The sequence below is a fragment of the Labeo rohita genome, chromosome 5, assembly GCF_022985175.1.
Source record: "Labeo rohita strain BAU-BD-2019 chromosome 5, IGBB_LRoh.1.0, whole genome shotgun sequence".
Classification (NCBI taxonomy): domain Eukaryota; kingdom Metazoa; phylum Chordata; class Actinopteri; order Cypriniformes; family Cyprinidae; genus Labeo; species Labeo rohita.
Genome location: NC_066873.1, coordinates 26,791,122 through 26,802,379, shown reverse-complemented (window position 1 = coordinate 26,802,379; position 11,258 = coordinate 26,791,122). Strand labels below are relative to the sequence as shown.

At 35.4% G+C, this 11,258-nt stretch overlaps 2 protein-coding genes across 3 annotated transcripts; one reads left to right on the top strand and one right to left on the bottom strand.

The window, feature by feature from the left end:
- Positions 1-1,313: 1,313 nt before the first annotated feature.
- ndor1 (NADPH dependent diflavin oxidoreductase 1) lies at positions 1,314-6,939 on the top strand. Its single transcript, XM_051110828.1, has 15 exons — positions 1,314-1,450; positions 1,691-1,832; positions 1,948-2,025; positions 2,123-2,220; positions 2,414-2,512; positions 2,655-2,756; positions 2,858-3,061; positions 3,148-3,275; positions 3,407-3,624; positions 3,737-3,844; positions 4,351-4,465; positions 4,585-4,731; positions 5,042-5,160; positions 5,388-5,482; positions 6,053-6,939. Exons 2-15 carry the CDS (start codon positions 1,698-1,700, stop codon positions 6,195-6,197), a joined length of 1,791 nt encoding a protein of 596 aa, XP_050966785.1. The 5' UTR covers positions 1,314-1,450; positions 1,691-1,697; the 3' UTR covers positions 6,198-6,939.
- A 789-nt stretch (positions 6,940-7,728) lies between these two features.
- ntmt1 (N-terminal Xaa-Pro-Lys N-methyltransferase 1) lies at positions 7,729-11,258 on the bottom strand. Of its 2 annotated transcripts, XM_051110830.1 has the most exons (5): positions 11,122-11,241; positions 10,919-10,994; positions 9,901-10,075; positions 8,229-8,481; positions 7,729-8,128 (listed from the first exon to the last, which is right to left on the bottom strand). In XM_051110830.1, exons 3-5 carry the CDS (start codon positions 10,060-10,062, stop codon positions 7,872-7,874), a joined length of 672 nt encoding a protein of 223 aa, XP_050966787.1. In that variant the 5' UTR covers positions 10,063-10,075; positions 10,919-10,994; positions 11,122-11,241; the 3' UTR covers positions 7,729-7,871. The 2 variants fall into 2 exon arrangements, with proteins under 2 accessions (XP_050966787.1, XP_050966786.1); XM_051110829.1 differs by lacking the exon at positions 10,919-10,994 and having other exon boundaries at positions 11,122-11,258.

Sequence of the window (11,258 nt, the reverse complement as noted above, 5' to 3'; positions counted from 1 at the left end):
GTAATGTAAACATAGTGAAGCTCCAAACAGCATTTAATGATGCATTAAGAATTGTGTTTTAGCGCCCAAGGTGGACAAGTGCAAGTTTGTATTTAATAATGCACCCACTTTGCATGCTGTGTTGAGAAATTATATGTATGATTTTATGTGTTGATTAAAAATATATATATATATATATATATATATATATATATAGAAAGAAGTCATAATGGTCTTAAATAATCTAACATTAAGTGATACAAGGTATTTCTCCTGTTTTGGGAAGCACTGGAATTAAGTATGTTTTTTAAACAATGTTTGTTGTTTGTAAAGATTTTTAATTTTTTTTTTTAAAGACGTCTCTTCTGCTCAACAAGCCTGCATTTATTTGGTCCAAAGCACAGCAGAAACAGTACAATTCTGAAATATATGTACTATTTAAAATAACTGTTTTCTATTTGAATATATTTTAAAATGTAATTTATTTATGTGATTTTAAAGCTGAATTTTTAGTATCATTACTCCAGTCCTTCAGAAATCATTCTAATATTCTGATTTGCTTATTATTATGATGTTGAAAACAGCTTAGTAGTTTTTTTTAGGTTTCTTTGATGAATAGAAAGTTCATAAGAACAGCATTTATCTGAAATAGAAATCTTCTGTAACATTATTAATGTCTTTATTATCACTTTTGATCAATTTCAAGCAACCTTGCTAATATAGTGTATAATGTTACAAAAACTTTTTATTTCAGAAAAATGCTGAGCTTTGGATCGTTCTATTCTACCCTAATAATAATATCCTAATAATGTTAATAATAAATGTTTCTTGAGCAGAAAATCATAATATTAGAATGCTTTCTGAATGATCATGTGACTGGAGTAATGATGCTGAAAATGTAGCTTTGATCACAGGAATAAATTACATTTTAAAATATATTCAAATAGAAAGCAGTTATTTTAAATAGTAAAAATATTTCACAATATTACTAATTTTGCTGTATCATCTTTAAAAAACATTAAAAATAATTTAAAATGCTAGGGGGACATTTAAACAATGTTTGTTTCTTTGAGGGCAATATGGACTCAATATAATGCTTCACTTTATTTTTAAATGCTATAAAACATGGATTTTTTTTTCCCTAAATTTACATTTATGAATATACAATTTGGCCATTAAAGCCAAAAGTTTTAAGTAATGCCTCTAAAAGAATATCTCTCCACTGTAAAGTAACATTCACTTTCATCACTAATTTTTAGCTCCGGTTATGTTGACACACATGTGTGCGTGAATGAATTGCGCAACTGTCGTAAAATGACGTTGGATCGAGCCAATGGAAAATGAATGCTGCCGTAAAGCGCTCCATGACAACATGCTGATGTCCCGGTGAAGTCCGTTTTACATTCATTTTTACTGTCAATGTATGAGTTGACGACAGTTAGAGTTTCACTTAAAGTGCTTAGAATTTAAGGTAAGCCACTCAGTCTTACACGATGGAGATTTTTTGTATCGTAGATCACGAAAAGATGCACAGTAATGCATGAGAATTGTCACGTAGACGTTGGGCGACTCAAAGCGGTCACTAATGACATGCCTATACATCCGTCGGTTGTATTTTATAGTATATTATTTTTATCTGACGTTGAATGCTCAAAAACACAATAAGCATTGCTGCATTTATATGCTTCTCTAAATAATTGTCTGATTCCAGTGACAAAATGAGCACCCACACAGTTCTGGTTCTGTACGGGAGTCAGACGGGAACAGCGCAGGACACGGCAGAGCGGATCGGCCGTCAGGCGCAGAGGAGGCGGATGCGAGTCAGAGTGGAAGCCCTGGACAGTTACAATGTGGTCAGTGCACCATCTACAGTCATGCAGAAATGCGGAGATCTGCATTGAGTTGGTTAACAATAAAGTTATAATTCATAAGCTCTATTTGCTTTATGTTAATGTGTCTCCTCATTAGGCTAACCTGATCTCAGAGTCTCTGGTTGTGTTTGTCTGCGCCACCACAGGACAGGGAGACCCTCCTGACAATATGAAGGTCAGGCTATTAACAACAGAATTTAGCTACTGAACTTTCATATTCCATAAACCTTTCACACATTCCATATATTTAAACATATATGTGTTTCATATAGAAATTCTGGAGGTTCCTGTTTAGGAAGTCTTTGCCTGCTGACTCTCTTTGTCGCCTTGACTGTGCTGTGCTGGGCCTTGGAGACTCCTCGTATCCAAAGTATGATGACAAAGCAGATGTTCTGCTTACAAAGGCCTTTATTTTCCTTTGATATGTATTAGGTTTTTGTAATGTGCATATTTTTTTACATTTCTGTAAATCTGAAGGGGAACCTTTAAAACTGGGGTCACTGCTGTTTTCATGCTATATTATGAGTGAAACAATGCTGAGACCTTTTTGGACCTCTTTCCAGGTTTAACTTTGTTGCCAAAAAGCTCCATAAGCGCTTGCTTCAGCTTGGTGCTAACATGCTGCTGCCTGTTGGACTGGCTGATGATCAACACGATTTAGGGTGAGCAGAGGTTCCCCATACATACTGAAAAATATTTATGTTCATTTATGTTCATTCGTTTCTTTTACACTAATAAACAAGTGTTACGTGAATACAGTATATATATTATATATATCTATTATCTCTTTTTATTACTCCTCAGGCCAGATGGTGTGATTGACCCCTGGTTGATTTCGTTCTGGCAGAAAACCCTGTCTCTCTACCCTCCTCCAGCTGGCCTCGCTCCTCTCCGTGAGGAAGAAAAGTAAGTCTGTCACCTAATCTAACATTAATGTTTTCAAAACAAGACACTGATCAATTCAAATATATAACAATTAATATATTCAAAATGTCTGTCTTTTTCAGACTTCCACCCCGATACGTTTTCCACTTTTTAGATGAAGTCCCAGACAAGCAGACTGAGCATCTCCAGACCCCTGAAAATAAGGCTCCTCCCACGCCGCTGCAGCCTTTTCCAGCTCGAGTTGTGTTCAATCAAAGAGTGACGCATCCTTCACATTTCCAGGATGTCAGGCACATCGAGTTCGACATCACAGGCTCCAACATACAGTGAGCATATATGAAATATTTACCATAAAACATGCAGATTAAATGTCAGCACAATGTAGTATTAAAAGGTTGTCTAACTCTGACAGGTACGGTGCAGGTGATGTTGTAATGATGAGACCTTGTAACGCTGCAGAGGATGTGGAGCAGTTCTGCCAGCTACTGAAACTTGACCCCGAGTGCTACTTCACACTAACTCCCACTGACAGCAGCACAGGTGAGACTTAACAGCCAGAAATGAACATTCTGTCACGTTGCTTTAAACCCACTTGTCAACATTTCCTTTTGTGTTTCATGTAAGATGGAAAGTCATACCTTTTAAAATCAGTGTTCCTCTCCTTCCTGTAGTGGCAGTTCCTGCACGTCTCCCTCAGCCCTGCTCCGTTCGCTTTCTGGTGGAGCAGTTCCTGGACATTTCTGCTGTTCCACGCCGTTCCTTCTTTGAGCTGTTGGCCACTTTTGCCACAAATGAGCTGGAGCGTGAAAAACTTTTGGAGTTCAGCTCCGCTCAGGGTCAGGATGCTCTTCACTCATACTGTAACAGACCCCGCCGAACAGCCCTGGAGGTCGGAGATCACTTGACTGTTGATGTGAAATAATACTGTTAAACTGTTTTTTATGTCTGTAAACTAAACAAGTAGTGTAAACACTTTCTAATGTTAACTCTTATTTGACCAGGTACTGACAGACTTCCCTCATACCACAGCAGAGATAAGCATTGACTACTTGTTGGATCTTTTTCCAGAAATTCAGCCTCGCTCCTTCTCTATTGCCTCTTCTCTCTTGGTAAATATATATTTTTTTGTATTTATTTATATATATATATATATATATATATATATATATATTTTTTTTTTTTTTTTTAATTTAGCAAGAATGCATTAAATTGATCAGAATGACAGTCAAGACATTTTTTAAAAATGTTACAAATTACAAAATTCAGTTTGAAATAAATTCTGTTTTTTGAACTTCCTAGTCATCTAATAATTCTGATAATCTGATAAAATATATTACAGTTTCCACAAAAATATTAAGCAGCATAACTGTTGTCAACATTGATGAAAACTAAGAAATCTTTGAGCTCCAAATCAACATATTAGAATGATTTCTGAAGAATCATGTGACAGGAATAAATTACATTTTAAAATATATTTTAAAAATAGAAAACATAAGAGCTTTCTTTCAAAAAGTTAAAAAAAAAAATGGTACGACCTCAAACCTTTGAAAGGTGGTGTATACATTAATAACATTTATATAAATATTTGTTTTTGATTTTACCTTTTTGCCTCCAGCAACACCCTAACCGTATTCAGATCTTGCTTGCTGTGGTGGAATATAAATCTATGCTTTTAAAGCCACGCAAAGGCCTCTGCTCTTCCTGGCTGGCATCTCTGGATCCCTCTAAAGGTTGGTCTGAACAGACTGAAAGAAAGAACAGTCAGTGATGTACTCAGACAAATAAAATATGAAATCTGTACAAATCATTCACAATTTCCATCTTTATTGGTGTCCTAAATGTTATTTAGGAGATGTTTACGTACCGCTGTGGGTGAAGAAGGGGAGTTTGAGTTTCCCTCAGGACCCAGACACCCCTGTTATAATGGTGGGACCAGGGACTGGTGTGGCTCCCTTTAGATCTGCCATACAGGAGAGGGCTGCTCAAGGAAAGATGGGTGAGTTTGTTAGATTTACAGAAATGAATAAAATGAAAAGTGATGGTCAAACATGTATTTTGCGAATAAAGTTTATTGTTTAGGACACTTCTTCCTCTCAAGGTCTTATATCATCTTATTTATTTGTGGAGAGTTGGGCTAATTGTAAGAATTAAAAAGTGGGTTTTTTTTAAATTATACCTTTATAATACAGTGTGTAATTTATGGCCTACGTAGTGACCAAACATAAGTTATGACACAATGCTGTTGCTAAGTCACAGTTTATTTTGGTCATAATAAATTCTAACTAAAGTCTCATCTCTGGTTTCAGCTAATGTGCTATTCTTTGGCTGTCGGTCTGAATCAAAAGACTTCTACTGTCAATCAGAATGGGAGGAGAAAGTGCAGGCGGGACAGATGATCCTTGTTACAGCCTTCTCCAGAGATCAGGTCAGACTGAACTAGTCTACGATCATACAGTACTGCATGTAATGGTCATGTGACTTTGGATATCCAGTGTGTTCCATAATGAATGTGTTTACTTCAAAAGAATCTATGTTAATAGAAGTAGTTATAATGTGTTCATTTGATTGTTCTGGTAGTATGTAGTCTAGAGATGTTTCATTTTATAGGTTGTGGGAAATAATTAGGTATATTTTATGATGATTCATTTATAGGAGGAAAAAATCTATGTTCAGCATCGTGTCAAGGAACAAAGCAAACTTTTATGGGAGCTAATAGCAAAAAAGAATGCTTTCTTTTACATAGCAGGGTAAGTCTTTTTAACATCAAGTTAAGGCATTCGTATGGAAGCTCATTTCTGGTTATTGCGACTTTTTTCTCAGAACTGTGTGATACAAACTTGCAATTCTAACTTTTCTTTTATCAGAATTGTGAGTTATAATCAGAAATGCAAGAAATAAACTCACAATTCTGACCTTTTTTCTCAGAATTGGATGATATACTTTTGCAATTGCAGGTTATAAAGTCATAATTGCAATATAAACTTTTAATTCTGACTTTTTTCCCCTCAGAATTGCATGTTATAAACTTGCAAGATAAAAATTCGGACTTTTTTCTCACAAATGCGAGTTTGTATCTCGCAATTAATACACTTTTTTTCCTCTGGATTGTGAGATATAAACTCACAATTGCGAGTCATAAAGTCTAGTTTTGAAGGGAAAAAAAAGAATTGCGACTTTATATCTCACAATTCTGACTTAACTCGCAATTGCGTGTTTATATCGTGAAATTATAAGAAAAGAAGTCAGAATTTCGAGTTTGTATCAGAAAAAAGTCAGAATTGTAAGATAAAAAGTTGCAATTTCTTTTTTTCTTCCAGGAATGCCAAGCAGATGCCCACAAGTGTATGTGATGCGCTGAAAGAAGTATTCCAGAAAGGGGGTGGCATGTCTGAAAACCAGGCACAGGAGATGCTGGATGCCATGGAGAAAGCCAAACGCTTTCAAAGTGAAACCTGGTCCTGATCCCTCTATTAAACCCATAGCCTTATAACCAAGAGCCTCAAGTCTAACAGTGAGTTTAGACCAAAGATGCCCAAACAAGGTCTTGGAGGGCCGGTGTCCTGCAGAGTTTAGCTCCAACTTGCCTCAACACACCTGCCAGGAAGTTTCTAGTATGCCTAGTAAGAGCTTTATTAGCTGGTTTAGGTGTCTATTTGAGGTTGGAGCTCAACTCTGCCAGACACTGACCCTCCAGGACAGAGTTTGGACATGCATAGTTTAGACTGAGATTAATGGCGTTAGAGTACATGGTGCTTTGATTCCACTAAGTTTGAAAGATGATTAAACCTCAGTTGTGGTCTGACCACTTTCTTCTCCCAAATTGTTCTCTACGTTGTAACTGGGACCTGTAAATGTAACTGACCAACATGACACACACACACACACACACACACACACACACAACCAGACCATGAATTTCATATTAGCTGTAAACTAGGCAGTTACTGCTTCCAGCTTTGCTGTATGAAATTGAAGGACAAAGCGATAAAGACTTGTAACCAAAGTTGAAAATAATTAAATTCTCTTCTTTTTTTAATTTAAATTTCATAAAATAAATCTTGATAAAGTAAATCTTAAAATTCATTTTCCCTCAATAACTACTGTTTCTGAAACAATACATCTGAAGTCAATAACTATGCTACTAATATATCAATAAACACTTTTAAAACAAGCAACTTTGTCATAATTATAGCTGACAGACTATAAATATCTTACAGATACTGTATAGCATATATGAGAGATGAATATTGTGTTGGACAACAAGGGGCCTTTGAATAAATGTTGAGAACTACTTAACTACTTTTATACACAAAAATGTCATACAAAAACCGCTCCAAAATATTAGTTTATTCAAGGCAAAATACAGCATATGGTTGAGTTAAGTTTTCTGTCAACAGCTGTAAATTCACACATGTAACATGAACTACTATAGATTCAAATAAGTTATTAAAATGTTTTACACACACCATTCAGTGCCATTGACACATGCTAAACTCTGAATAAACTGTCTTAAAAGGATAGTTCATTCCCAAATGACAATTGTCGTAATTTATTCACAAACCTGTATGACTTTCTTTTGTGGAACACAATAGATGACATTTTGAAGCAAACAGTACTAGTCAGCATTGACAAAAAATGCTAAAATATTAGTTGTCAAAATATCTTTTTATAAGTCATACAGGTTTTGAACAACATGAGGGTCAACTATCCCTTCAAATCTTCGGCACACCCGTTGCTAAAAACAAAGTAGTGTGTGCGGTTTACATTTTTCCTGATTGTTTCTATCTTCCACATTTATTTCCACTGTGATGAAACCAGACATCTGAGAATCAACTGGAGTGTATAACTGCTAGATATCTGAAAATCTACCATTTGCCACTTTTTGCTCTCAGATTCAACAGCAAAGAGCCCTAGCTGTCATATTACAAACTGCAGACGTCAAGGAAAAAATCCCCTGCTTAAAATCCCAAAGTCCCAATGTCATCTTCAAGTCTTGTGCCTTTTTTTTTTTTAAAAAATGGTGATCACATTGGCAGTAACACGTAGCTTCTTGTGTCGCTAACATCGATCTTAACTTGCTTTCACATTATTAGCTTCCGAACAAACACATAGAGCCCTCTCGTTCAGTGCTCACAGCTATCTGAGCGCTAAAGTGTGGACCTGATAGATTTCCTCAGGGAAGTTCTGCTGCTGCTCCTCACAGATGATGTTGAGTCCGGCCCGGCCTACTAGGCGACGTAGCACATTCAGGTCCCGACACACGCTGCTGTCTACATTATCGGGTATTACACCTTCATACGCAACATTATCCTTCACCACAATCAGTCCGTTTGGACGCAGGCCGCTACGGCAACGCCTCAGGAATTCCACCAGGTGGTCATCGGTCAAATGACCTAGAGATACATTTAGCAATTTGGTGATTAATTTGGTCATTTTAACCAATTCTACTAGTAACAATTTTAGAAAATGCAAGAAGCAGATTATATGCCTTACCAATCACCCACTGGATCCATATGACATCGTAGCGTTCTGGCTGGGGCTGAAAGTCTTGTAGGCCACAGCAGAAGTAGTTCTCCACTCGCTTAGCCTCCTCACCCAGGTAGCTACGAGCTTTATCCAGAAACTCCTGTGTCACGTCAACTAGGTCCACTGTGCGGAAGAGGGGCAGGAGCAGGCGCTTAGTGATGCGGCCAATTCCAGCGCCGCAGTCCAGAGCACAGCCTGTCCCAGTCTTACCCTGGCCTTCCTTAGGGTAAAATAGGAAACTGAATGATTGTGTGTTTCTCATGGACTTTTATTTGTGGTTAGATGAAAAGTTGTGTAACTGTGTGAAATATTAGTCATTTTCACAATATTTTAAAGAGTCAGTTTATAAGACCTAACAGTAAAAAATAGACTTCAGAATAGTAGACTTGCTGAAGTTAAAATTTGAAATTGGTAAGATTTTTATGTATTTGAAATAAGTTTATGTTCACCAAGGCTGCATATATTTGACCAAAAAAAAACAGTATAACTAACACTGTGAAATGTAATTACAATCTAAAATAACTCTTTTCTGTTTTAAAATACGTTGCTGTTCAAAAGTTTGGGATCAGTAAGATTTTTAATGTTTTCTGGGAGTAAAAAAAACAAAAAAAACAGTAATATTGTAAAATAATATTGCAATTTTAAAAACAATTTTGTATTTAAAAATATTTTAAAATGTATTTTATTCATGTGATGCAAAACTGAATTTTCAGCATCTTTACTCCAGTTTTCAGTGTCACATGATCCTTCAGAAATCATTTTAATGTGTTTATATTTTGTCAATCTTGTAAACTGTTGTGCTAATATATATATATATATATATATATATATATATATATATATACACATACATACATACATATACATATAATAAAAAGTTTAAAAGGAATAAAAAAAAAAACAGCATTTATTCAATATATACTACCGTTCAAAATTTTGGGGTCCGTAATTTTTTTTTTCTTTCTTTTTTGAAGTAAATTCATATTTTCAATCATTTTCATTTTAAATTGATTAAAAAAAAAAAAAAAAGTGATAGTCAATACTTGCATTGTTACACTGTTATTCTTTTTTGAATAAATGCTGTTCTTTTTTATTTTTTATTCATCAAAGAATCCTGAAAAAGGTATCACAGTTTCCAAAAAAAAAAACAAAAAAAACAAAAAGGCAGCACAACTGTTTCCAACATTGATAATCAATCAGCATATTAGAATGATTTCTGAAGGATCATGTGCCACTGAACACTGGAATAATGATTCTGAAAATTCAGCTTTGCATCACAGGAATAAATTACATTTTAAAATATATTAAAACAGAAAACAGTTATTAAAAATTGCAGAATTATTTCACAATATTACTGTTTTTTTTCTGTTTTAAAAAACAATAAAAATCTCACTGATCCCAAACTTCTGAACGGCAGTGTATTTTACAGCTGTGTTTTTTTGTGGAAACAGTGATTTATTATTATTATTATTTTTTTTAAGGATTCTTTGATGAACAGCCAGTTCAAAAGAACACCATTTCTTTGAAATAGAATTCTTCTGTAACATCACAGATGTCTTTACTGTCACTTTTGATAACTGAATGTGTCCTTGCTGAATTAAAGTATTCATTTTCAGTGGATTCATGTAGAATTACTCACCCCAAGGAATTTTTGAAGAAACTTTTTGGAGCCATTAATGTCGATGCTGGAAATGCTGCCATAACCTCCCAGCATTCCATCCACAGTGGGCGGGACTTCCTTCCAATAGAGTTCTGCCTTCGAGTAAAAGGTTTTCTTGTCTTCTATCAAACAGCTTTCCATCTTTGTGCAACTCCTGGCCACAGACATCAAAAGAAAGTAGTTTTACCATACATCATTAGAAAGAGTCAGATTTCTTGTTCACTATTTGCATTTTTGTAAAAGAATATAATACATGTCCTCTATCAATTCTATTTCATGTTTCTATATACATTTCATAAAACCATTTCTGTAATCGTAGTTTCTGTGTAAATGCACCTTTTTGTGGCACACGGTTGCTTCAGATGAATCCATTGCAAACTTTATTGTTATAAAACGATTGTACTCAGCTGCTATTAGTCAAGTTTTTGTATAGTGCTTTTCACAATACAGGCTGTTTTAGATCATGTTTACAGAAAACCATACATTCATTGTTTTATGTGGGAAAAGCATGGCACACATAAAAATAAATATAATAACAATGTTTCATAGTATGTGTAGTACTAGTCATGCATTCACTGAATAAATTATTTAATGTCAGGAAGACAATGTTTAAGTTGTATGGATAATGATAATTAAATATTTAGCTTATAATGAGTCCTAAAGAGCTGAGGCATATTTAGCTTTAACACTGTCGTATCCAGACACCTGGATCCAAATGTAGCTCTGCTGTCTGAGCTCAGCTGTCAGGAAGCATCACTTGACAGTAGACTGACAGACAAATGTCTGCTAAGATAAGTTACTACAACATTTAATCTACTAACAAATAAGCATGAATAAATAAAATGGAGCATACAGAATGTATCAACATCCACACTCACTAAACATTTTAGTCTATTGCATAGACTAAACAATAGGCATATTTATAGAGTAATAAACGGTTATAGAGCAATATCAGCTACAGTTGCATCTATGTTTATCCTTCACTCTCATTACTTACTGGATTTCCTTGGACCAAAAAGAGCACACACGTGTTCCTGCTACCGCGCTGTCGTTAAAGGTGTCTTGTCTTTCGGCTATATTTGGTGGTGACAAATAGTTACACGTGTTGACACACGGCCAGATCGAAATCACACGCCACCTTTGAGTCTCTCTGTCCTCATTATGTCTTAACAGTAATTCAGACAGTGAACACTGACGTACCTTTGCTTTCCTGCTCTCGCTGACTGTCGTTTCTTACTATCGGTCATGTCACAGTTGAACAACTGTAGCAGAACTGCCCCATGAAAGCTTTTCCAGCTCCCCTGGCTTCCCAAAGCAGAAACACTGCACACCTCACG